The 23,324-nt window shown below is 41.5% G+C and overlaps 1 protein-coding gene across 1 annotated transcript in view; it reads left to right on the plus strand.

Annotated features, from left to right (window-relative positions):
• Positions 1-591: 591 nt before the first annotated feature.
• Positions 592-23,324, plus strand: part of SATB2 (SATB homeobox 2) — a 131,489-nt gene continuing 108,756 nt past the window's right edge. The window contains exons 1-2 of the mRNA XM_082001428.1: positions 592-1,539; positions 20,750-20,926. Of these exons, the coding sequence (XP_081857554.1) occupies positions 1,371-1,539; positions 20,750-20,926 (346 nt within the window). The 5' untranslated portion in view covers positions 592-1,370. The remainder of the gene's footprint in view (positions 1,540-20,749; positions 20,927-23,324) is intronic.

Here is a 23,324-nt window from a genome sequence, read left to right on the forward strand (position 1 = left end):
CTTTTGCGGGGGGGCGGGGAGGGGGAGGGGTGTTGGAGGCGAGGAGGGGTGGCGATGTTTGGGATGCACAGCCCTGGGACGGGAACGCCGCGCAGACAGACAGGCAGACACACACACACACACAGAGGCGCGCACACACCCCAAACCCGAAACCAAGGACAACCCCAAAAAGGACTCACTCTGCCTCGATGACTCAACGCAACTAATAACCGTTTCTCCGCTCTCTGTGGCGAGTCCCTCCTGCCGCCGCTGTCGCTGGCAGAGGAGGGAGCGATTGAAAGTGACACACCGGGGGCCGCCGCCGCCGCTTCCCCGCGCCGCCAGGCACCCGCCGCCGCCGCGGAGCCCGGGAGAGCGGCGCTCCCTCCCCCCCCCCCCCGTATTGATTTTCTCCGCTGAAGGTGTGAGAATCCGGCTCCCTCTCCCCGCTCCTCCGCGCCGCCGCCGGCGGCCCCGCGGCTCCCCGCCCCCTCGCCCCGACCTCCCCCGCTCCGCTCGGCTCCGCTCGCCACCCGGGACACTCGCCACCGGGAAGGGGCTCCGGCCCCCGCCGCCCCGTGCAGCGCGGGCAGCCGCCCCGGCCCCGCCGCCGTGGCACCCCTGGAGGAGGGCAAGGAGGGGGCTGGGGGTAGGGGAAAGGAGTAGAAGGGAAGAAAGCGGCGTGTGAGGAGGAAACAAGAAAACTTTCCACCCTGGATTCTCTACTTCTGATCCATGGACAGAGCCCAACTCGGCCAACTTACAGACAGGCTATAAGCAGTAAGTACAGCGGCAGCTCCCGGGAGCCGCTCGCCAGCGGCCGGCTACTCCATGGCTGCACAGCTGGTCGGCGCGGGGGGGCCGTGCCAGCAGGGCCACCCGGACCGGTAGCCTCTTCCCCGCGGCCCCCCGGGGGTGGGCCGGGACTGAGGCTGGTCCCTGGGCGCAGCACCTGGCTGCGGCGGCCGGGTGGGCTGCCTGCCTGCCTAACAGCCCGGCCGGCCGGCGCGATGGGGATCGGGGCGCAGCGCTGCCCGCCCCCGCCCGCGGCAGGTTGCGTCCGGGCTCCGGGATCCGCGTCTCTGCCGCGGCGGGCCCACGGGCCGGGTGGGTAGGACGGCCGGGCCGGGACCGTCGGGGCCGAACCGCTCGCTCTCAGCGGGGCCGGCCCCGGCGGCAGGAGAGCGGCGGCATCGCGCCCGGCCGGCGCTCGCCCGGCTTCGATGGGCTGAGCCGCCCCAGGGACGCGCCGCGGGGGCTCGGGCGGGCCAGCGGGGCCCGGTGCCGGGCGGCGGCGCGGACCGGCGGCCGCTGAAGCGCTCCTTGTTTCTCTCGCCCTAGGTCCGTGCTCCTTCTACTGCGATTTGCCAGCGGGAGCCGCGTCTCCGAGCATGGAGCGGAGGAGTGAGAGCCCCTGCCTGCGGGACAGCCCCGACAGAGGCAGCGGCAGCCCCGATGTCAAAGGGCCCCCCCCCGGGAAGGTGGCCAGGCTGGAGCAGAACGGCAGCCCCATGGGCACCCGCGGGAGGCCCAACGGCGCCGTCACCAAGCCCGTGGGAGGTAACCCGGCTCGGCTCGGCTCGGCCCGGCGCGGCGGCCCCGCTGGCCGGGGCGCCCAGAGCGGCGTGCCCGGGCGGCACTCGGCGGGCGGGTCGGCACCGTGCGCGGAGGTGCCGGTAGGCTCGTGTGGCCGCTGGCGGGCTACTGCCCACTTTACCAGCAAGCCTTCAGCTGCCCCGCACCGCCGCGCTGTTAGAGGACCGTGGAAGGACAGCTGCCGAGCCCTGCGGCGCGCAGAACTCGCTCCTTAGAAGGCCTCCTTCCTAAAGAGGCCAGCCCTAGGCCCGGGCTCTAGCTAGGCGGCTCACAGAAGGCCAGGCCTAATGCTCCCGGAGGGCATCGAGGGAGAGCCGGGCCCGGCGTTCGGCACTTTCCGCGTGAGAATGGGCGGGCCACCGCCGGGGCGGGCCGCGGTCATCCCCCGCGCATCGCCGGCGGGCACGGCGGCGGCCGGGCGCGGGAGAGGGAATAGCCCGCATGTTAGGTATGGGCAGCCTGGTGGCATTCACGGCTGCGGGTGACATGAATTCGTGTGCTAACACCCACCATCACAGCTCCAGGGTGTAAAAAATGGCAGCGTTTATGTTTGCGTTTAGGGATTTTTATTTCTCCTTTCTGTAAACAGCATTTTGTAGCAGTTACTGTAAAAGAGGACAGGGCGAAACGCGTGCGAGGTCCAGCTCTTTCAGGAAAATAATTGAGTATTAATTTTGTAGCATTCCTGCAACTCTCTAGAATACTTTCATACACTTTGCTGTCTAGTTGCTGGTCAGTTTTGCGTTTGGAGCATGTTTAAGTGACACGCGTGGTTGCTTTTTTTTTTCTTTCCAAGCAGTTAAACTTTCCAGTCAGTTCTCCTAAATGCCCTCTTTTTTTCATCTTAACTCTGATGCTGTCGCATTTAACACGATGCAGTCTTCTGTTAGGAAAAATATATTTTAAAATCTTGAAATTAGCCAGATGTAGCAAGCAAAATAATGCAGGACAGGCCACAAATAACTTTACCTTTTTTTAAAAAAAACGCATCTCTCTGTGTTTTGAAACGTGCAGAGTGGTGACACACAAATGAAGTTGTTTATACACAAAGAGTTTGTGTAAATCGCATTTCAAGAGAAACTTTGATACGGTCGTCACATGACTCTCTATTACGTGAGGTTTATTTAGCTATTTTACCATTAGATGCTTGTTTTAGATCTCTTTGGCTCAATAGGCTTCCTAATTGCTGAAGTTTGCTAAGGGACTGCAGATTTTATTTTATTTTAAAAACGTAGGATTAATTTATATACCTAATGAAAGGTAAGAGGTATCACCAGTTTTTGTGTTTCTTGGATGACTATATGTCTTTTTTTTAAACATCTTTGCTGTGTTCTAATGTATGGAAAAAGAAGAAACAGCTTTGCAGTGAAAGACTTGTAGTACTATTCCACTTATAAATTGGTGGAGGAATAATTTGTTAAATAATTTAAAAAATGAATTGGTTAATCATATAAAAAGTAGTTTGTGTGGTTTTGGATGTCTTTCTTGAGACTGAGGTGTTATAGCTGCTTGATTTTAAAGAGAATGTTAGAACTGGAGCTAAAATCTTTTTCCTGGGGGCATTTATAGAAATATACTTTAAAGGAATGCTTTTAAATGTTTTGGAATATATAGGTTGCTTTCTAATTGCGGCTCTGTTAGCCAAGAGAAATCCACTGGCTTTTATAGTTGTATCGGTGGTTTAGCTTGAATCTGGCCTTTTTAAGTTATGGAAGATTTCTTCCACTTAAGACAAAGACTCTCAATTCTGAAAGCAAATTTGTAAGAATTTATGTTTTCATTCAGTACTCTTCAGTTCGTTTATAAAGTGGTGCAGACTGGAGTGTAAAAGTGTGGGGGGATAGGAAATGCAGGAGTAATTTTTTTTTTTCTTAGCTGGTGTTCTTTAAACAGTCTCAATCTCTTTAGTTTTAGGCTATTCATAATAAAGTTTATTCATTATTCCTTATTGATACTGAAAGCAAGAAGAAAATTATTCTTGTCTGAATACTTACCTAGATTCTATAATACTCAATACTAAATTAGTTAAGGCAGATTGTTTTAATAAGATAATGGTGCTGTTTAAAATTGATTTCATTTTTTTTCCTCCTGGAAATGCTCTCAAGGTAAATCAACATAGCTGATGTCCAGATATTTTTTCCTCTGCTCTTTTTCAAGTTTGATCTTTAAGAACATGTGTGACCAAGTGATCTTTTTCTGAATGCAGATCGTACTGTTTTGGGTATTTCTGGAAGTCTGTGTCTTTGCAGTGATCGCGGCAGTGTTAGTAATTTTTTTACTTGAGTCGTGAAATGCAGCTGTAGATGTTCGCGGAAAGGCTTACTTTTAATATAGTGGCACATTGGTATGAAACTTCTCTTCAAATAGGTATTAATAAAGACTCTTTCAGTATTGTTCTTAATGTTTGGTAAAAAGGAAACTATTGAAAGTTGTAGTGAAATAACATCTAAGGCTTCAGTTGTCAGTCTTCAGTTTATTCTTATTTTTCAGGCTTTAAAAAGGGCTATTATTTATTGAATGTGAACTTCATTTGGGAAAAAATACTGAAATACTTTACAGGAACCTAGAGACCATTTTAGTTTTTATTTTTTTTTTCTATAAAGTGTATCTAAAGGTTTTGAAAGCAAAGACAGATGTTGGCAATTCTTTTTTTTCATCTAATTTTAGGCCTTAGGTATGTAAATGCTGAAATGCCTTCCTACTTGTCAAGTGGCTTTTTGGTGTAATAATATCTGTTTCTGAACTTAATCCCTGTGAACAGAGCAATATGATGAGACTGATGACCTTTGGTAACACATTTTATAATTGTAGTGTTTGCTACAATTATTTTTCCAGTGACTTCCCTGAGAAATAGAGAAATATTGTAGTGCTGTAGGTGTTTTTAGCTTTCTCTCTAGATTTATGAGTGGAAAAGTGTTTTAAAATAAGCTTTTTTAGTGCAGGAAGAAAATCAATTGTTCTCATGAGAAATTTTGCCTTATGGCTCTCCTTTTTTTTTTTTATTCTTAACCTGAATGTACTTAATTCAAAGGGCCATTACAGCAGCTATAATAAACTAGTGAAGGTCACTAAAAAGATAAACGGGGTCTTAAAGGTTGTGTTTAATAGGGGATTTAAAAGTTTTGGTACTGTTTACGATGTTGTTAGCGTCAGCCCAATGTGTTGGAGTCCAGTTTTGGTTTGCCTGACTAACCCAGTGTGTTCTAAAATGTTTCAGCAGTTATCTAGCCAGTTTGTTTTAAAACCTGTATATAATAAAGCACAAGCGCTCAGATGTTCAGGAGAGGCAGGTTTTATAAAGGTCCTTGGGAAAAAAAGGCTAATATCACTTTAAAAAACATATGAAGCCTGGGAGAGAGTTTAGAGCAAGCAAGAGCACTATGGTGTTGACAGCTTTATATCCCTGTTGGGTAACATTCACTTACTAGAATTGGCGTCTCCTCTCAGTTAGTAATTCACTCCATAAGGATTAAAAAAAAAAAAGGGATGATTAATGGCTAGGAAACTTATATTTACAAAATTGTTGATTGCAATTCATTAACCTGTTTGTGTATGAGTGGGTGTGCATATATATATATGTATGCGTTGATTTTGAAGAGCGTAGAAAATAAGCATCCAAAGCCTCTGCATGCAACTTAAAATGCCAGTATGCAGGATGAGCTGTTTGGAAGTTTGGTTTTGCTGAAAGAGGAATGGAGAACCAAAATATAGCCAAGGAAACATGTTCAAATTTGGAGCAGGAAATGATTGCAAAAAATTTGCTGGTTAGATTAGTTTCACGCAGTCTGATAGTAATAGGTTCTTACTCATTTAACTATTGAGATGTATGATTTAATTTACAGAATATTGATGAAGGAAAAAACTTCCAGACAATTCAAACTAAATGGTATGATTGGGATGTTAATCTGTAGCTGTGGTTACCATGCTCATACAAAGTCAGATGTACCAGAAATGTGAGTGCTGTGACTCTTTGGAGTGCTGCTGCTAATTGCTCTAAGCCCCGTAAAGTTCTGATGTATCACGGTCTTGTCTGCTTAGGTGTAGTTAGAAATCTGTTTTAATGTATCTCTGGGGCGACAGAAATGCTGACCGCCGAGGATGGTTAAAGAGCTGTTAGTCAAAATCCATTCTAAGTATTTCTGAAAAAATGTCTTAGAGTTTCTGCTGCTTCTTACATCTTTTACAAGGATTGAAAGTACTTTACTGGAGAGAAAATCCACTTCTATGCAGACAGAGGAGTACAGCTTGATCAAATTTGCTCCTCTGTTCTAAACAGTTAGTTAACATTAAGCTCTAAATGGCATCCTGAGCGGAGTGAGGAAGCATGTTTCAATTGTCCTTATGAATTGAGTAAAGTGAAAGGTTAAGTTTTAGGTAGTCTTCCTGCCTAGATCCTAGATGAAGAATATCCTCCTGCTGCTTGAAAGAAGTACGTAGGTGTTTGAAAGAATTAAACGCGTCGAGATACAGAAGCATGAAAGCCGCAAATCCTTGTTAGTTCAGGAACCAGTAGTATGTGAATATATTTCATGTTTTATCTGTTGCAGAATAGTTGGAAAATGTGCCCTGTACTTTGATATAATTCATTAGGGATTATGAGGAAATGTAAATTCTTGGATTTTACGCGTTTCTGATACATAATGAGGGAGAGACCTCTAATTTAACAGGAACAGTAAGAAAACCAAGACAGTGATTTCTTTTTCATGACCGATGGTTAAAAATTAGTTTCTGGTCTTTTTGCTGATTTCCACCCCCCACCCCCCTTTTCCAATCAGATTATGTCATGTAAATACAATAAACAGAGCAGTCGCTCCTGGAGGGTCATGTAGTGTATCAGCTGGATTTTTGCTGAGGTAGAAAAATACTCTTTCTTCATGTGTACTTGGTCTGTTATTAAAATAAAGACACAGTTGGTTAAAATATACGTGCAATTGAACATACGCATTAAACAGAGTATAGGGTATCCACCCATTCGGTGACCTAGGCATAATTTGATGTTTAGAGTAATTTTGGAACTCTAGGTTGCATCTGCAGAAAGCCACTGACAATTTTGAATTCAAGATTTAAGATCAGCTATAAGGTGATTCTGTCAGTGACTCACCAGACTTGTTTTTATGCCTGAGGAAGGTGGCAAAATCGGATTAAAACCCATGAAGATGCCAGTGAGGAAATGTATTTGCAACTGAAAAATTTTCAGCTGAAACCAGGACAAAGAAACTAAATAGTGATATATTTCTCAGAATTTAGATGAAGGATTTGGACACCGAGGGAAGAAAAACAGTATTAAGCTTTTATTGTTATGAATAAACACTTAAAGATGAGGTTTAAAGATTACTTTCCTTTCCTAAATAGTTAATATCTGGGAGTCTTTATATTCTATTTAAATTATTTTACTGTACTATTTTATCTAGATTTAAAAATAGAAAAAACCTGGCGTAATGTAATTGTAATCAAGTTGTCATTTCAACAGACAGCTATGTCATAGTTAAAATTTCTAGTTTGTAGCACAGACTTTCAGATGGTATCAGTTACTCTAAAATACTGTTAAAAGTATTTGAGTTTAATACTCTTCATGGAGATGCTAGTCTGAATATTTATTTTTGCAGTTACTTTCCAGTATTGCTGTTTTCCTTAAAGCTGTCTGTGTAGAATTATGGAGGAGGAAAAGGGCCACAACGGTGACTTGGAGCATTCCAAGTAAAATACTTGGCTCAGTAAGATTTTTGTCACTCGCATTGACACAGAAGATGGTAATACAATATGGCATCTATGATGTTGTAAAATGAAGATGGTTTTACTGCAGTCATGTATTTATATTCGCCAAACAGCTGTGTGACCTGTTTAGGAAAATTCTTATTTTTGTGGTTGAGCAGTCCCCAACCTGCTTTTAAATCTTATTTTTAAACTTTTCAAAATAACTGAAAATCTGTAAAACTTGGGAAGATTTTATTTTGAATCCCAAATTGCAAGGCACAGATAAGTTAGGCCTTTAATTACCAACCCTCATCATAATTTAGTTAAATTAGTAACTACTGCTGTGTTTTAGGATTAAAGGCCCAGTTTTTCAAGGTATAAAGTATTACCAAGTCCCTTTGAATTGATACGATGTGGGTTTGCTCAAGATAACCTGTGCCTGATCCAGACTCTGTAACTACCGAACAAGCGTGCTCTCCTTTTGAAGCTCAAAGTGGTTTTGAAACCAGCCTGCTGTGCTGCACGAGGAACCGATGCCCTTTCTGGCTTTGAAAAAATTGTCTTGCGGTAATTGGTTCCTACTGTATGAAATGTCCCGGGTCAGATGCATTGGTCCCCACAATGACATGTGTCACTAACACAGATGTAAGAAATAGTCACAGCAGACAAAAGGCAGCTGAGCATCTGATGGCTTTTGAGAAATGTTTTCTAGCCTCTAGTCATACGAAAAAAAAAAATGCCCTCCAACAAGCTTTGTACTTGTTGCAGAATGCTCATCAGCAACATGTCTGCTGTGGGCTTACATACAAATGAGTTTACATTGATCAGTGGCATGAAAGACAGAAAATACGCTTTGCCATTTAATTTGGGAGGAATTGTTAGCCCCCCTAGATGAGGTTCTTGTGGCCATTCACAACGTGTTGACTGCTTTAATGTGTGATATGTTCTCAGTTAGCAAGTCATGTTGTACAGATTGTCACAGTTCTATAGTAAGGAATTTTTTTTTATTCCAGAGCTCCTGTGCTTTGTACAAAAGCATATACTGCAGCTGCTGTTGTGTACTTTGTCCCTGTCTTCATTTGCATTGATCCAAATATTACTAAGGGAAAAATATTTAATATTTCCAATTTTATTTCCTTTATTTTAGAGAACTTTAAAAAATATATAAATAGTATTTTAAGTTGTTTTTTTCTTTTTAAATGCTATACTAGCTCTGTTGGTATCCCGTGAAGATTTACAAATGTACCAAGATGTCAGCATTTGTCTGTTAACAATTTAAGGCTGCTGACATTATGAAACCCTTATAGACAATGTTTGAAAGATTTGGGTTTTTTTCTTAAAAAGTGTAATTCTCACTCTGGTTTTTAAAGATGTGAACACTGATGTTGCTAATATCTGAGGACTTACTTAAAACCCCCTTCCAAGAGGCATATCTACTTGGAATAAGGCTACACAAATAATTTACAGGGTTGCTTAAAGGTCGGGGTGTGAGCCCTGTGTTGCTAGTATCCTAAGCCAGATGCTAGGGCAGAGATCTTGTGTCTGAACTCAAGATTTATTTTAAATTCCCTGGCAAATGTGAAATGACTGACTATTGGTGTTACATGCAGCGGTGTTAGGAAAAAGAGAGGATTGTCATTATTTGTATCAAAGGAACAAAAAGAGGTTGAAGAAAAGAGACAGGTAGCTCTAGATAAAAGTTGAAGCATATGACTTGTTTTCTAAATAGAAAATTACCTGGCTAATAGTAATAATTGTTAGTCATTTTGCTCTAGCTCATGTCCTTGTATCAGACGGACATACAGTATTAAGCAGTCTGAGCACAACTGTACTTTGTTAGTAGCAATGTCAGGAAGGTAAAAAAGCTCAGGGAAAGATTAATAAAAATAACCTGTCAGACTATATTTTATATGAAGCTGAGGCATCTCTTGAGATAACTGTACGCCCACTGCATTTTCAGAGTGCAGTAGAAATGTCTCCCACTTAAATATGCTCCCTCCTGATTTATTTCCCAAAGACACACGCTGAGATGAAAAGACACGCTATTGACAGTAAACCTTTCACCTTTTCGAAAGTACTAAATCTGGCAAGAAGTGTCGGAAGGGGAGTTTTGTGTATCAAAACCCATGATTTGTATCGCTGCATACAGCCATAAGGTTACTCTCTGTCTCTCTCAGATGTTCTATTTCTATTTGTATAATGTTGAGACGTGGCTGGATTAGTCTGTCTCACTCGTGTGTCGCCGACACTTCACTCTCTAGAAGTTGCTGACTTTGTCTCCATTTGAACGGAAACTTCAGATAAGTGAGAAAACTCGCATAGAAGTATTTACCATCATGGTAATCTAAACTCACAGAGAGTGTTTTGTCGTAAATTTAGCTGACAGGCATATATTGGAAATGAAGCATGTCATTTTCAAAACTATAACCAGACTATTTTTTGAGAGTAATATAAATTCATATTTTGAGCATATTTTGGTTTATATGCCTTTCCATTATTTATATATTAAAATTAGATGTGCACAGTTTCCAGCCTTATTATTTTGAATGGTTATTAAGAAATGTAGTTATAAATTATGAGTTACACAATACTTTGGAGTAAAAGGTGATTTTCATAATGTCTTTTCCCAACTTACAAATAACTTTTTTGCCATAATACAAACATGCTAGCAGAGCAGCATGATAGATGTCTCTTTAAGTATCGTAGTAAAAGAAAATGACTTGTATTCTGAGGCTGTGGATAGTTTATGTTGTTTTGGACCCATTTCCCAAGCAGTGATCGAAAACAGATTACAATAACAATTATACAGTCAGAAGATGCAATATCCATTTCTGTTTTAATTGAGTGAAAGAATAATAAAAACATCATTAAGAAAAATGAGGTGGACCTGTCATACACTCTACCAATTTTTAGACTTGGAGAAAATGCAGAGTAACAGAAGTGTGCGCTTTTTTTTTTTCTTTTTCCCTTTTTTTTAAGTCAAGTTTGTTGCTAGAAGTCTGGATGGTAGACTTCATATGGGCTGCTATGAGCAAGTACGCATAAGTAGGCGTACTGCTTGACAGTAAAGCTCAAGTTAGGCATTATCTGAGTGTCTGGGTTTGGCTTAATAATGAACGTAATGTTTTTGTCGTTGGTTTGAGCCTTCCTGATTATAGTAATATGATCACAGTGTCATACTGACCTACCAAATAGATGAGCTCAGAGAATGACATGGACGGGTAGAAAGGAGTAAAAAAGACTTCTTTCTTCTTCAAAATAGAAAGCTGTGCTACTTTGTTGTTTTTTTTTTTTTCCCCCCTCTTCAAATCTGTGGACATGTATGCCAGTAAGAGTACTTGGTCTCTTAAGCCACTGCTAGCTGGGACTGACTCTTCTGTGACCCTATAGCTACCTCACCGTGTCAGTATTCTGATCATAACCCTGCAGACAGAAAGGCCCCATAAAACACGAAGCTGTGTTCTTCTTGAAAAGGTAATGGAAGGCCCGAGGCTGAGGGAACCTGGCTCTCCATTTTCTCTGAAGCTGAGTCCTACAGCTGTAAGCAGAAGTGTCCTTTCTGCTGTACCATACGTAGAAAGAGATCCTCTCTACGGTAGCCTTGGCTCTAGTAGTGTACCATACAGCTTTATAAATCAACATTTGGAGTGGCATCCGGAAGTGAACCGGGAGCCCGTTCAGCCTTTGGAGAGCAGATGTAATCTGCTTGCTTTGGCTAACACCTCTAAGTGAGCACATGCATTTGCACTAGCAGAATATTTGATTCTCCAGTGTAGCTCTGTGTACACACTGTTGTAGGAATTCGGCCTGTTGAGCCCCAAAGGCATGGACTGCTGATTCTTAACAAGTGAATCCACACACAGTGGGTCAGCCTGTAGGTAGGTTCTTTCCACTCTCTCCCCAAAATATCGCTAAGTGGCTGAACAAAGTAAGCGTATTGTGCATACCTGAGAAGGAGGATGAACCTGTTAACTCTTGTTCCTTGACCTCATGACTTCGTTGATAAAGATGTGGTAGTTATTAAAAACTGTTAGATTAGTGTGACCTGCTGGATGATAAAAGTAAATGTTCCTAAAATAATAGTGTTCAGATGGATAGTTGTTGAAATGCACAATCTCGTCTTTGTGATTCTGTCCTTGAAAAAGAAGGAATACAAAAGAATGGAACTCAGAAGTTGTTCTCTCTCTGCAGGAGCATGGGGTGTGGAAGATGGGAATTGTAAGTAAAGACCAAGTCCCAGATGCCAGTTCCTGACCTATAATGTGCCACGGGCGCAGGTGGATTGGAGACTCTCTGCATGTTGACTGGTGAAAAGGGAGACCGAGAGGGAAGTTAGCTGCTTTCTAGAGGAGGGGATGACGGAGTGGCTCCTACTCTTTCTTGGTTGTGGGTCCCTCCTCCATTCATCTTCCCACTGAAGATCTGATGAGGATTTCTGTGGTCCCCTCATACCAGAAAAATACCATCTAGTAATGATGTCGCCATAGCAGTAGCTGAACCCTTGCTGAAGGTGTAGCAGGATGAAGGGCTCCATCAGTAACCATTGAGTTTGATGACATTTGTTTTGAGACAGTGTTTAATGTGTTTTGTCCTGTCGTGTGTGTACTTGTAACTTTTGCCTGTAACCAATTCTGCCATATTTGTTGACATTGTCACTTAGGAATGAGGTTTTCTAATGCCAACAGTATCTAAAAGACATGAAGGAAGAAGGCAAAAATTATAGATCCATTCAGCTTGTCTTACAGCTGGAGCCTGCAACTGGGCTTGAAGACAGAGATGGAGGTGCAGTAGTTACATTAGACTCTCCATCAGCTCTTTATCAGGTAGCATAAAGGAAGGGTGATACGGTTTCTTCTTTTTATTGCTGGGGGGTGGTTCACAGAGGAATGGACACAACAGAGAAAAGAGCTTGCTGGTGAGTCCCAGTGGAGATCCCAAAACGAGCCTGAGCATGGTACACAGCTCTTCTCCAGAAATAAAACCTCAAACAAACCAGCTAGGAAAGCTTTTCTCCTCTTTCCAGGGGACTTATGCCAGTACCAGAAGACTAGTTAATAGAACCTTCATTAAAATGCTTTTGCTAGAAGATTTTTTCTTCTTTTTGCTTTAAAAATTACATAATATGGTGGCATCTGCTAGCACCACCAAAGTTAAGGACTTATTAGTTGTTCCAGTTTTCAGGGTTTAAAAATATTGGTCATTAAAATTAATTCTGGGTGGAACTTGGTGTAGAGAGTCTTAGCCCCTTAGGCGAGTTTTGTTACATAGTTGAGAGAAAAAACAACAGAGAGCAGTCCCCCAAACCAAAAACCCCTCCTGAACCCTAAACTTGTTTTTAAGTTACAGAAACTAAAACCTAAAACTTATAGGGAATTAATGGCTTAAGATGATTTTTTAAAATTTTTTTTAAAAAAGCCAATTTAATTTAAAAGCGTTTCCTTCACTGGTTTTGAGTGAAATGAGTATATTTTCCATTCGTTTATATTATAAAGTACTGCTGTGGGGTATTTTTTCTTCTTTTTTAACTGGGAAACAAGTTGAAACAACTGAGCTGTTTTATTTAGGAAAAATGTAGCTATCGTGTCTTCACCTTTGCCTTTGAATGTGAACTGGAAAGCCGGCGTGTGGTTCTGGCTGTATGCACAGCGTGGTGCTGCCACGGGTGAAGCTGCACGTCTTGGGGGACTGGCTGGCAGGGGAAGCTGAGCTGTCCCCTAGAACAACAGGGGTAGCTACTTGGGCCTTCCTCTGACTTAGGCTCCCTTAAAACCGTATTTTGAGGTCTGGGTTGTCATGGCTCTCACTTTTCACTCACTTAGGTGGAGAATTGAAAGTGCTTTATTCTCCTGTTTAGTTGCTTCTGCCTCCTGGCTGCCCTGTGTGCGGCTGTCCCTGGGCTAACTGGGTGGCACAAAACCCCAGTGGCTGCTCTCTTTCTTGCCCTTTGAACCCAGCCAGTGTGACAGATTTGATGTTTAGGTTGAGTCAGTGCAACTAGTTTAGCAAAGCGGGTTAGTTACCAGAAGCACCTGATCCACTTTGACTAACAAAAGGCCTCCTCTCCCATGAGTAACACTTCTGTCCCAGACATGCGGCAGGAGAGGGTGCACTAAGAGGTAGATGCTTTGTATTCCTCTTTAGTTCATGTTTCTTGTTCAGCTCAGCACATGCTCCGAATACTGCTTTTCTTTTATACCATTTTCTGAGAAACTCAAGTATTATCAAATCAAGTTATGAATTTCATAATATGTTTCTGTGGTGGGATAGTGGCCTGGAGTATTTCGTGTTAAACAGTAAAGCTGTTATTTCATCTAGGAGAAGGATTTTTGGCTAGTTAAGCTGTCAGAAGCAGGGGACATCTGCAGAGATGTTAGTGACTTCTTTATAAAATTTCCTGAGATCTGGGATAGTTGTGATGGTTGGGAGACTGAAGCCACAGAAAGGACTGGAAGCTGAAGAAGGATGTAAATAATATCTTGTGGTTTGCATTCACCATTGGCTAAAATACAATATGTAGAAATGCATTTCCTGCCTACAGATTTATTGAATATGTAAAGCCAGAAAAAATAACTTGAGGAGGAGGAGAAAGATATTGTCCTTAGTTTTACTTCCTCTGGCCCTCCTAAGACGAAAAATTCTACAATGTAATGTTATTCAACATGATTTTTTTCTTTGGCAAACGTTGTATTAAAATCATCTGTGGACTGAGCTCTCGTTTACCAAATTGCATCTTGGAAGAAATTATTTGCAACAGGCTTATAAACCCTTGAAGAGTAGGAGTTTAACAGCATCCCATTACTGGTTGTATGCAAAATCATACACCTCACGTTTTGTCTAGAACATGTTGGAGAGCAGAGGATTAGCAGAAAGTAAGGTCGTTGTTTTTAAACAAAACCTTTCGCTGTAATGAGGTGCTTGGCGCTTTTGTCTTGCGTAGGACCATACAGTTGCAGAGATACGGTCTCCTGTATTTGACATAGAGATTTCCCGCTGGCCTCCTGTCAGTATGCACACACAGCTTTCTTCACGTGGTTCCGAGTGGTTAGTGACAAACAACTGCAAAGTCAGTTCCTTCAGTCCCCAGTAAAAAAGATTTACAGTGGAAGAATTCTGAGCCTCATAATGAGACTGCTGTAAGCTGGTGCTTGATACATAAAAGGCTGAAATACAGTTCATTTACCCAAACCGAGCATTTATTGTAAGTAAGTTAAGTGCGAACAGTTTATATTCTGTCCGATTTAATTGTATTTATAATTTATGGGGTAGCTTGAAAGTGAGCCTTAATGGACATGGCTAACCCTTCCTGAAATGTGTGAGCTCTGTCTCTTCCACCTCCTCACGGAATTGCACAGGCATGAGCTGAACCTGGGATCTGCTTCAAGCCTGTCAACAGTCAGGTATGGGTGGCCCTGTGGAAAGGATATGGTTGTGCCTGTTCAGCCTGTCCATTGCATATCCTTTATCTGCAGCCCTGAGCTGGACTCTGCAGGAGTCCACCAGCTACAGCTACACTGTGATTTAAATAAAGTGGTGTTGAGATCAGAACGACAACCTGTTTTTTCAAATACTATTTGGTGTCCTTCCTCTTAGGAAAAACGTTTTGGAATGCAGTTGATCTTTTCTCATTATAAATTTATCTTCTCTTATTATAGGTAATCTTAAAGGTCTTTTCCAGCCTAAATGATTGTATGATTCTATGTTCAGCTATTTCTATTCAAGTCTTGAATAGAAACCTCCTGATTATTAGCATATCCGCACTGGGTTTTCACTTCTGATCACTTCAGGATTTGCAGTTTATACTGTTTTGAAGTGTCACGCTGAAGCTTTGAAGCTTCTTTTTTTTTTTTTTCTTTTCATGGTGGTGGTAAGTTTTTCAGAATAGAAGTTACAGATTTATGTTGCACTAGGATGTAGGATGGCCATCTTTGGTGCAGAAATTCAGGTATTTCTGAATAACTGAAAGCTGTCAAACGTAATTGCTTTCTGCCTTTTCAATTAGAGCTGCAGGTTGTGAGGAGGAGAGCTGGCAAACCTCTCCTGTGTCATATGAGTGCTGATTTCTGCTTTTTAAAACAGTTTTCTCAATTTAGGTTCAATTTTCAAATTTGTTTAAACGAAAGGGAAAGAGAGTTAAATACCAAATTGGTGTATGTAAGGTCAGCTCTATTGCAGCACAAAGAGAAATAAATAAATGGACTGCTTTCCCATCACTGCCTTTGCTGGATAAAGGGCTCTCGACTGAAAAAAAAAACAGAAACAGATTAGGTTTAGGAAATGTTTGTAGTTTGATTGCTTCCTGTGGTTATTGCCAGTTGTGGAAGCATGCTTTATTGTTAAATATATGGAATCTTTATCTAGACAATTTGCTCAAGACAACCCATGCTTTGCTGATCGAACTTCCTAGTCTCTGTCGTGGGGTAAGGGTTTCATCTTAGAAGTCCAGCTGCAGTTGCTCGTAATTCAGTGTTTCAAGGTATGCATGGGAATAAACATTTGTGGATTCTACTCTTGCTGTTACCTAGATTTTTTTTTTTTTTTAATTCTGTATTGGAAAGACTGGCTTAAAGAATGACCCACGTTTAAGTCACGTTAAAGCTAGGGAAAATGTTTTCTGCATACAGTAATGAAGAGTTTTCAGTAGTTTATGGATTTTCAAATAAATGTCCTGGTTTCTGAACTCTCAACCATAGAAATTTGCTTTGTCTTTGAGGGAGATTACTCTGCGTGTGTGTCTGTGTTCTGTTTAAAAAAAACCTAAAAACAACAAACAAAACCTAAAAACCCAAAGCACAACAGCAACAACAAAAACTTTATTTTCCACTTTCTTCATTTGATAAAAATCTCTCCACTGTAGAATGATTTCCTTTGGGTTTGACACCACCATTTGATCTCAGTTTTTAATAATTTTGGTGGGTTTCACTCCCAGAAGAAAACATGCTTGTGCTGTGAAGTATTCCCACTAGAAATCTGGGAAGTCTTAAAACCTCATGTTACTCAGGGCTAAGAACTGGCTTCTTTATTAATTCCCTGCTAGACAACCCCTGTACAGTAAATCTTTCCATAACACCATGCTGTTGAAATTAATCAAGCTGATGTTTGGAAATTGTTCAAATTAGATTAAATTAAATAACACCTAGACGGGGCGCAAAACTTGTGCTGATGGAAACAGATTTTAATCTAAAAAGACATGAACTTTATTGATGCCTCTTCTTACTGGTTGATCTTCGTATTATACTTATTAGGACACGCAAGCACTGCTTCTTATTTAATGGCTGGAGAGGTGGGTGGCAGGAATAGTTTAACCTCCTCCTCAGCTTTCTCTGTTCTTTAGTTTTTTGCTTTATGTGCCAAGCCTATGATGGTTGTGTGAAAGTGGGCAATGCACAGATGTTCAGTGCTGGTAGTGTTACATTTATTACTAGCTCTAAAGCATGCACTGGACAATGTTATCATTTGCAAATGAAGAAAAGAAACAGTGCAGGACTTCTTAATATCTGCTGTCTTGTCCTTCTAGTTGGTCATTAGAAATTTACAGCTTTTACTTGTAAGTCTTACAACTGAAAATGTTTTCCAGGGAGCTGCATGACTGCAGTTTGATAATACTTTTAATTGGCTTCAAGTTTTTTGCAAAAATGAATTTTCTCTGCAGCAGAGTGTCCAGATTTTTCACTTCTTGAATGAAATACCTGTTTCTTTTTCATTCACTTGTAAGAATGGATTGCTTCCAGTGAAATAAAACTGTAGATTGAAATGGGTAAGCAGGAGAAAATGTGCATTTGGACACAGGTCTTTCTGATACATATTTAATTTCTCTGCCCCTTAGAAGAGTCTCAGCAAAAAATGCAACTGTGTTTACAAAGTCTTTTCTGTACATTGCAGCTTTTCCATGAAAGCAACAGTGGAGCTTAAATCCCATCTCTGATTTGTCCTAAAAATATGTTATACAAAAGTACCGGTTACTGCTAATCATTCTGTTCTTCCGGGTAATAGTGGGAACAGTTTTCCCCTGTTCTCTTCCATGTATTGGAAGGAATTCTTGCTGTGTATGGATGTCCTTATAAAAGCTTTTATGTAGATCTTGTTTTATGCTCCCCTAACATTTTATGCAGATGCTATCTATATGCAGTCAAAGCTCTGCGAGAAGCATGAAAGAGCTTCTTGTAAGTCAGTTAAGTGAATTAACATCAAGGAGTCTTTTGTATTATTTGTGATCACCATTAATGTTTTTTTTGCATTCCAGCATTGTGTTCATCCTTTAAGGAAACAAACAGTTTCCTTTTTAGCCCTCGCATTACCCCTTGTTTTCTCCATGTGTGAAAATCAGTGCCGTATGTCATCTACCATGAGCTGTACAGCATCGTTCGCTGCAGCATCGCTCTAAAGCTGGGAGAGCAAATGCACAGAAGTTCAGTGCGGAAGGGACATACGCCTTTTCTGTGCCTATACACAGGAGAGGGAGGATGACAGTAGTTCTGGCTGATCGGGCATTAGGGAAAGAGCTGAGGAGTTTCAGGATTTATGAGTAAGGCTGGCTTGCATTGCTGTAGCACTGCATCGGAGACTTCCTTATGGATGCTTGGTCTCCTGGTCTCTTGAGTATTGCTGTGAACTCTTCAACTGGAGTGACAATGGGCAGTACCCAACTTGCATTGCTCTTCTGTAAGGGCCCTGTAGTGAGCTGTAATATATGCATCTAGGAGCAAGACATTGTGTGTATCAGTGTGTAAAGAGCATGTTGACTTTTGGCTGCCGATGTTTTTTCTTCTGATTCCAACATACTGAAAGTATGTTAATTTATTTTCAGATAACATCAGGAAACAGAGAAGTTTGAGGCAATAAATCCATTGGAGACATTATAGCTTAACTCTCCAATGCAAAATAGAGGGCAAAGCAGATGGAACTTCCTTGGAGTGAGATTTACTTGGAAATAAGTTGGATTACTGTTGTTTTTTAGTAAAATAGGATTGGTACTAAGACTCCAGATGCTATAGCGAGAGGCATGAGAACGGGTTAGCAATGGCAGATGTGGTAACCTGCCCTTTGCTCTGTGTTTTTAAGGTACTAATAGCAGCTTATCATCAGTTACGCTGGGTCACTGAGTTCAGAGATGTTTTTGCAAAAGCTGTTTCTGTAGCAGGGTCCCAGCAAGCATGGGCAGCAGGAAGGGGCAGGAAAGTAATCATGCGCAAGAGTCCTGTGGGTACATCGTGCAGTACATAAAGTGATGTCATATACGGCATCAGTTCTAGCATTTTAGATCCTGTTTGTACTGAGGCAGTAAAAAAGTGTGGAGAATAGATGCAACTTCTGTGCTAAAAAGGTGGAAATACTGTTGTGTGACAAGGAAATCACCCAGCAGGAGGATAAAAGACGCTGTGGCATCCCTCTCATCAGTTTGCATTCACCTACTTTTCTGTCTTGCCAAAATGTAATTTATACAACCGATATCACAACCTCAGCATTTGGACAAGTATTCTAATCTTTTCTTAAGACATTAATAGCCCCATCAAATGTGCTATGACAGACTGCATGTTTCACAGGAGAGGAATTTTGTTGCTTACAGAGGTTAAATTTCATTTTAACTAGTTAAATGATTTATGGACAAATAGAATTCAGTTTTTAACTTTTGATAGGAATAGGAATTTTGTCATTGATTTCAGAGGAGCAGGATCAGCCTTGCACTGTCTTTTCAGGAAAGCACCTAGAGATTTTTTTTTTCACTGAGATTTTTTTTAAACACTGTGTGTGAGAATTTGGCTGCTTGAACTTGCAAAATGCATCAGTTTAACCCAGAATCAAGCAGTAGAGAGAAAGCAGCATCAATGTGATGCCATAACCTACTTACACATTAATTCAGGATGTGTTTTAAAACGAAGAACTAAAACAGATCAATTGGATATCATGGCTTGTAGCTGCTGCTGCTGACCTGCCGTTAGAATGCCAGACTGGGAGCCGCTTCATGCCAGATAGGTCACTAAGTGAGAATTGTGTACCTAAAATATATTTTAAAGTAAATCTAGTCTCTGCAAATTCCAAGACGAGGAAGATTTAAGTCTCTTAGCAGTTGTTACTGGTGTGACTGTATCTACTTCAGGGCAGGGTGACTCCTCCGAAAAGGGATCTATAACTATTGGTTTGTAGATACTGAAGCTACTGATAGTAGAAGATCTTGAAGATACTTAACTGTGTGTGAAAGGAGAACTGAAATGTGGCTTTCTCCTCTTTTTCCCTTAAAGAAGTGCTCGGTCCAGGAATACAGTGATTTGTCTCTGGCCTTTCATAAATACACTCACTTATTTCTCATAGTTGTTATCTACTGGAAATGGTTATATTTCATTCTGAATAACAGGAGTGAGAGGTGAACTTTCTGGCAGTATTACAGGCCATAGCACATTTGGAGAACTGCTTTAGGCTGAGATTTGTCTCTGCCCCAATATTTCCTAGTTTATGTAGGGGCTAACAAATTGTATATAACCAATTAATAAATTTCTGTGACTGGAGGTAATGGTTTTTCCTTTGCCACCCCCTGACTGCAGCCTGGCCTGTAGCAGGTGATGGAAACGATTGTCCAGTCCTGAAGGTGTTCTCTCTGTTCCATCTTCCCACCATGCACATGCTTCCAGTACTGTAGGGCTGTCGCCTGCAAATGGGCTTGTTTCTCTACTGTCTGTAGTACTGAATCCCTTTAAGTTCATTCCCCACAATTTATTGCCATAGATGATTTGATCCTGTAACCGCAAAAGTAAATTTACAGTAAAACAGAACAAAATTGAATCCAGACCACCCCCTGAGTTTTCCACTTCTGTGGTTCCTCCTCATCCTTGACCCTCTTTCGAAGAGAGCTGTTCTCACTCACTTCATACATGCAGCAGGAGAACAGCCACTGGCCTCTCTGGGTCTGCGGGACCATCAGCTGCCAACAAAAGATTATCGTTTTTCAGCAAAATCAATGCAAGGGTATTTTCCTTGCACAGTGAGAAGACTGGCCGTGATCTGAAAATGTGCAAATAAACCTACCCCAGCCAAGAACTGCGTATGGGACTACCCTCGGCTGATACCTCCATATGTTCACTGTGTGGAAAGCAGCAGCATTTCTGTGTCAGGTTTTCATATGGCTGAATGTGGAGAAGCCCTGACCTGAAAGAATAACGACATTCATGGAACTGTAGAAAACTTCTGCAATGTTGAAAAGGGCTTATTAGGAAATCTTGTTCGTCCCATGCTGACTGTGATTCTGTTCCTGAATTGTATTCTCTGGAGCTTTTAGTGTGGTTTTTAAATGAGTCAAGTGATGAGACTTCAGTATTTCCCTTGGAAAGAAAGCAAAAGCTATCCCACAGGGAAGAAAGGCAGCTCTTCACTTAAGATGAGCCTTCTAGGAGGTGTTTTAATTTACAGCTTTAATCAGAGATGTATGACACACTTCTTGTTCCTCTCTTACTGATGTTGTGTTGGTTTTTTTTGTTTCCCCTCCATCTAGGTTTGATGATTCCAGTCTTTTGTGTGGTGGAGCAGTCAGACGCCTCTCTTGAATACGATAACCGAGAAGAACATGCTGAGTTCGTTCTGGTTCGCAAAGATGTGCTCTTTAGCCAGCTGGTGGAGACAGCGCTCCTGGCTCTGGGGTATTCCCACAGTTCTGCAGCTCAGGCACAAGGTATTCAATAAAGTTCTTTTCCCTCTTCTCTGCACTGGCAGAAGACAGCACCTGAGGTTGTTCGATGTAAGGAGAAAGCAAGAAAATTGGTGGCAAATCTTGGAAGTGGTTATATCAGTTGTGTTGATTGCTTAATCTTAAACTAGGTGTACAACAAGCCCTACCTTGTTAGCCTGCCTAGAAAGCGTTAGCTGGATCTTGCTCAAGTGTGAAATACAGTGATAATGATCAGTCAGCATATTCATGACACGTTTGCTCTGCACAACGAGGTGGCTTGCTGCTTCGAAGAAGTCAGCTGTCTAGAACCTCTAGGTGTACAGCTTGATGGTATCTAGTATTCCTCTTTGTATCAGGGCCATTTTGAACAGCATATTATAGTCTTTCATTCTTAAAATTTTACATTGTATATAATGTTTTTTTAATATACACACAAATGCACATGCTTTCTTTAAGGCCAATAGTTGTGCTGCACATGCAGGCTGATTTCTCTGTTTTCACTTACCTATTATACTGCTGCAGAGCCCTTTTTAAAGCTCTACAGTCCCTTCCACTTAGAAATGATTCTCCAGTAGCAGCAAAACGTTAAAATAAATAAAATTTTCCTCTCTCTACCCAAAATGCCAGCTTGAAAAAAACAAATCTAAAATCCTAATCTTGAGGGAGACGGGCAGGAGGTGGTGGGTTGGGAAAAATCTTTCCAGAATGATTTTTGCATTTCAAGAGGCTTTTTTATACTAAACAGGTTATTTCAGTGCTTATTCTTTTGCATGAGGAGCCTGCAGGTTTTGATTTCATCTCCATGTCATCAATAAAACCAGCACACATTTAGAGCAGTTTAATACGAGCTTTGCCTGGGGATTTGGATTTTATCTGTTGGCTTTAGTTATTTTGTATAGCAAAGTATTTGAACGTGCGCGCAGAGGGAAGCAGCAGGAGCGTTGAATCCGGGAGTTCCGGGCAGTGGTTAATAGCGCAGCGCTCCTTGGACAAACTTCTCACCAAGCAGGGTGATAATGATTCATTTCCTCTGTCAGCCTCTGCTCTGTGAGAGAGGCACAGGTTCTTTATACATAGGAGCTCATGCACATGTGTTTGTTTACACAATATGGTAGTAAAAGCTCTGCAAGAAGGTAGTTGTTTTGTTTTCTAATATGAAACTTCTCATGTCATTTTAGGAACACTTTTTTTCTGAAAGTAAAAGGTCAGCGTATCCCACTGTTTCCATCCTGGTGCGCCGGCTTCCTGTTTGACAGCGCTATCCATCTCAGTTAACACAGTTGCTCAACATGTTGTGAGCTAACATGTGGAACATGCTGCAGTAGGTGGCCAAGATTTGTTTCTTGGCACTTACAAAGGGGAATGGGCTTTGCAAGAAACCTGCTCCAAGCAGGCATGCCATTCAGTGCAGTGATCCACACTGGCTGAGTATCTCACTTGGGGGAACCTTGCTTTTGCAGCGTCTCGCTGTTGCGAGAATAGCAAGGAGGAGAGACAGATTGACTCATGAACGAAATTAGTCACTGTGCAGGGAGGAGGCGGCCACCGTGTTTTTGAACTACAGGCTTTGGTGATGAGCAGGTTCAGATGCTAATCTATTGCTTGATGTGTTGCTTTAATAATTAATCTATAAAATAAAAGTTGAATCTCTAATTGTTGTAATTAGTCAAAAAGAAAAGACTTCAGCATTCTTCTTGTCTTTAAGGCAGCAATTACCTTCTACTAGGAAACATCAGATGGTATAATGCATATTATATTGTGTTATATATTATATATTTTATATTATACATAATACATATATAAAATATTTTTTTAATGTATACAGAATAACGGAAAATACCTTACAGATCTGTTGGCTAACAAATCTCTTACTTAGTCAGTTAATTTACTTTCATGCTGAAGGACCAGTTCTTCAAAGTCTTTTATACATCCTGGGCAAATACTGCAGGTCATGCTGGTTTTAAGATACGAAGCTGAAGTACGCAGCATGTTCTGTAATATTAATCTTGCTTCTGTGCTAGCTGTCTGCAAGCTGAGAGATGAGGTGCAGGCAGAGACAGAGTGCTAGTAGGTCTCTCAGATTATTGAGTTTAATGAGAAAATTTCTAGAATATTGGGCTATAATCTGTCAGCTAGGACTGATGGAAGCATGCTGCTAAATTGTTGATATAATTGTTGTTTATTTGGGAACACAATTTACTGATATTAAAAAGAGGAAAAAAATAAAACTATTCATTCCAGTTGTAGGAAAAGTGCTTCTGTTCTAGCGCTTGGGATTGATTTAATTTAGCAATACATTGCTAAACATTGATAAACAGTCACTTAGTTCTTCTTTATGCTTTATGATCAGCTGAGTTACAGGATCTGCATGAGAAGTTGAAGATCCTCAGGTGTGTTTTGC

The sequence above is a fragment of the Phaethon aethereus genome, assembly GCF_964289735.1.
Source record: "Phaethon aethereus genome assembly, chromosome: 6".
Taxonomy (NCBI): domain Eukaryota; kingdom Metazoa; phylum Chordata; class Aves; order Phaethontiformes; family Phaethontidae; genus Phaethon; species Phaethon aethereus.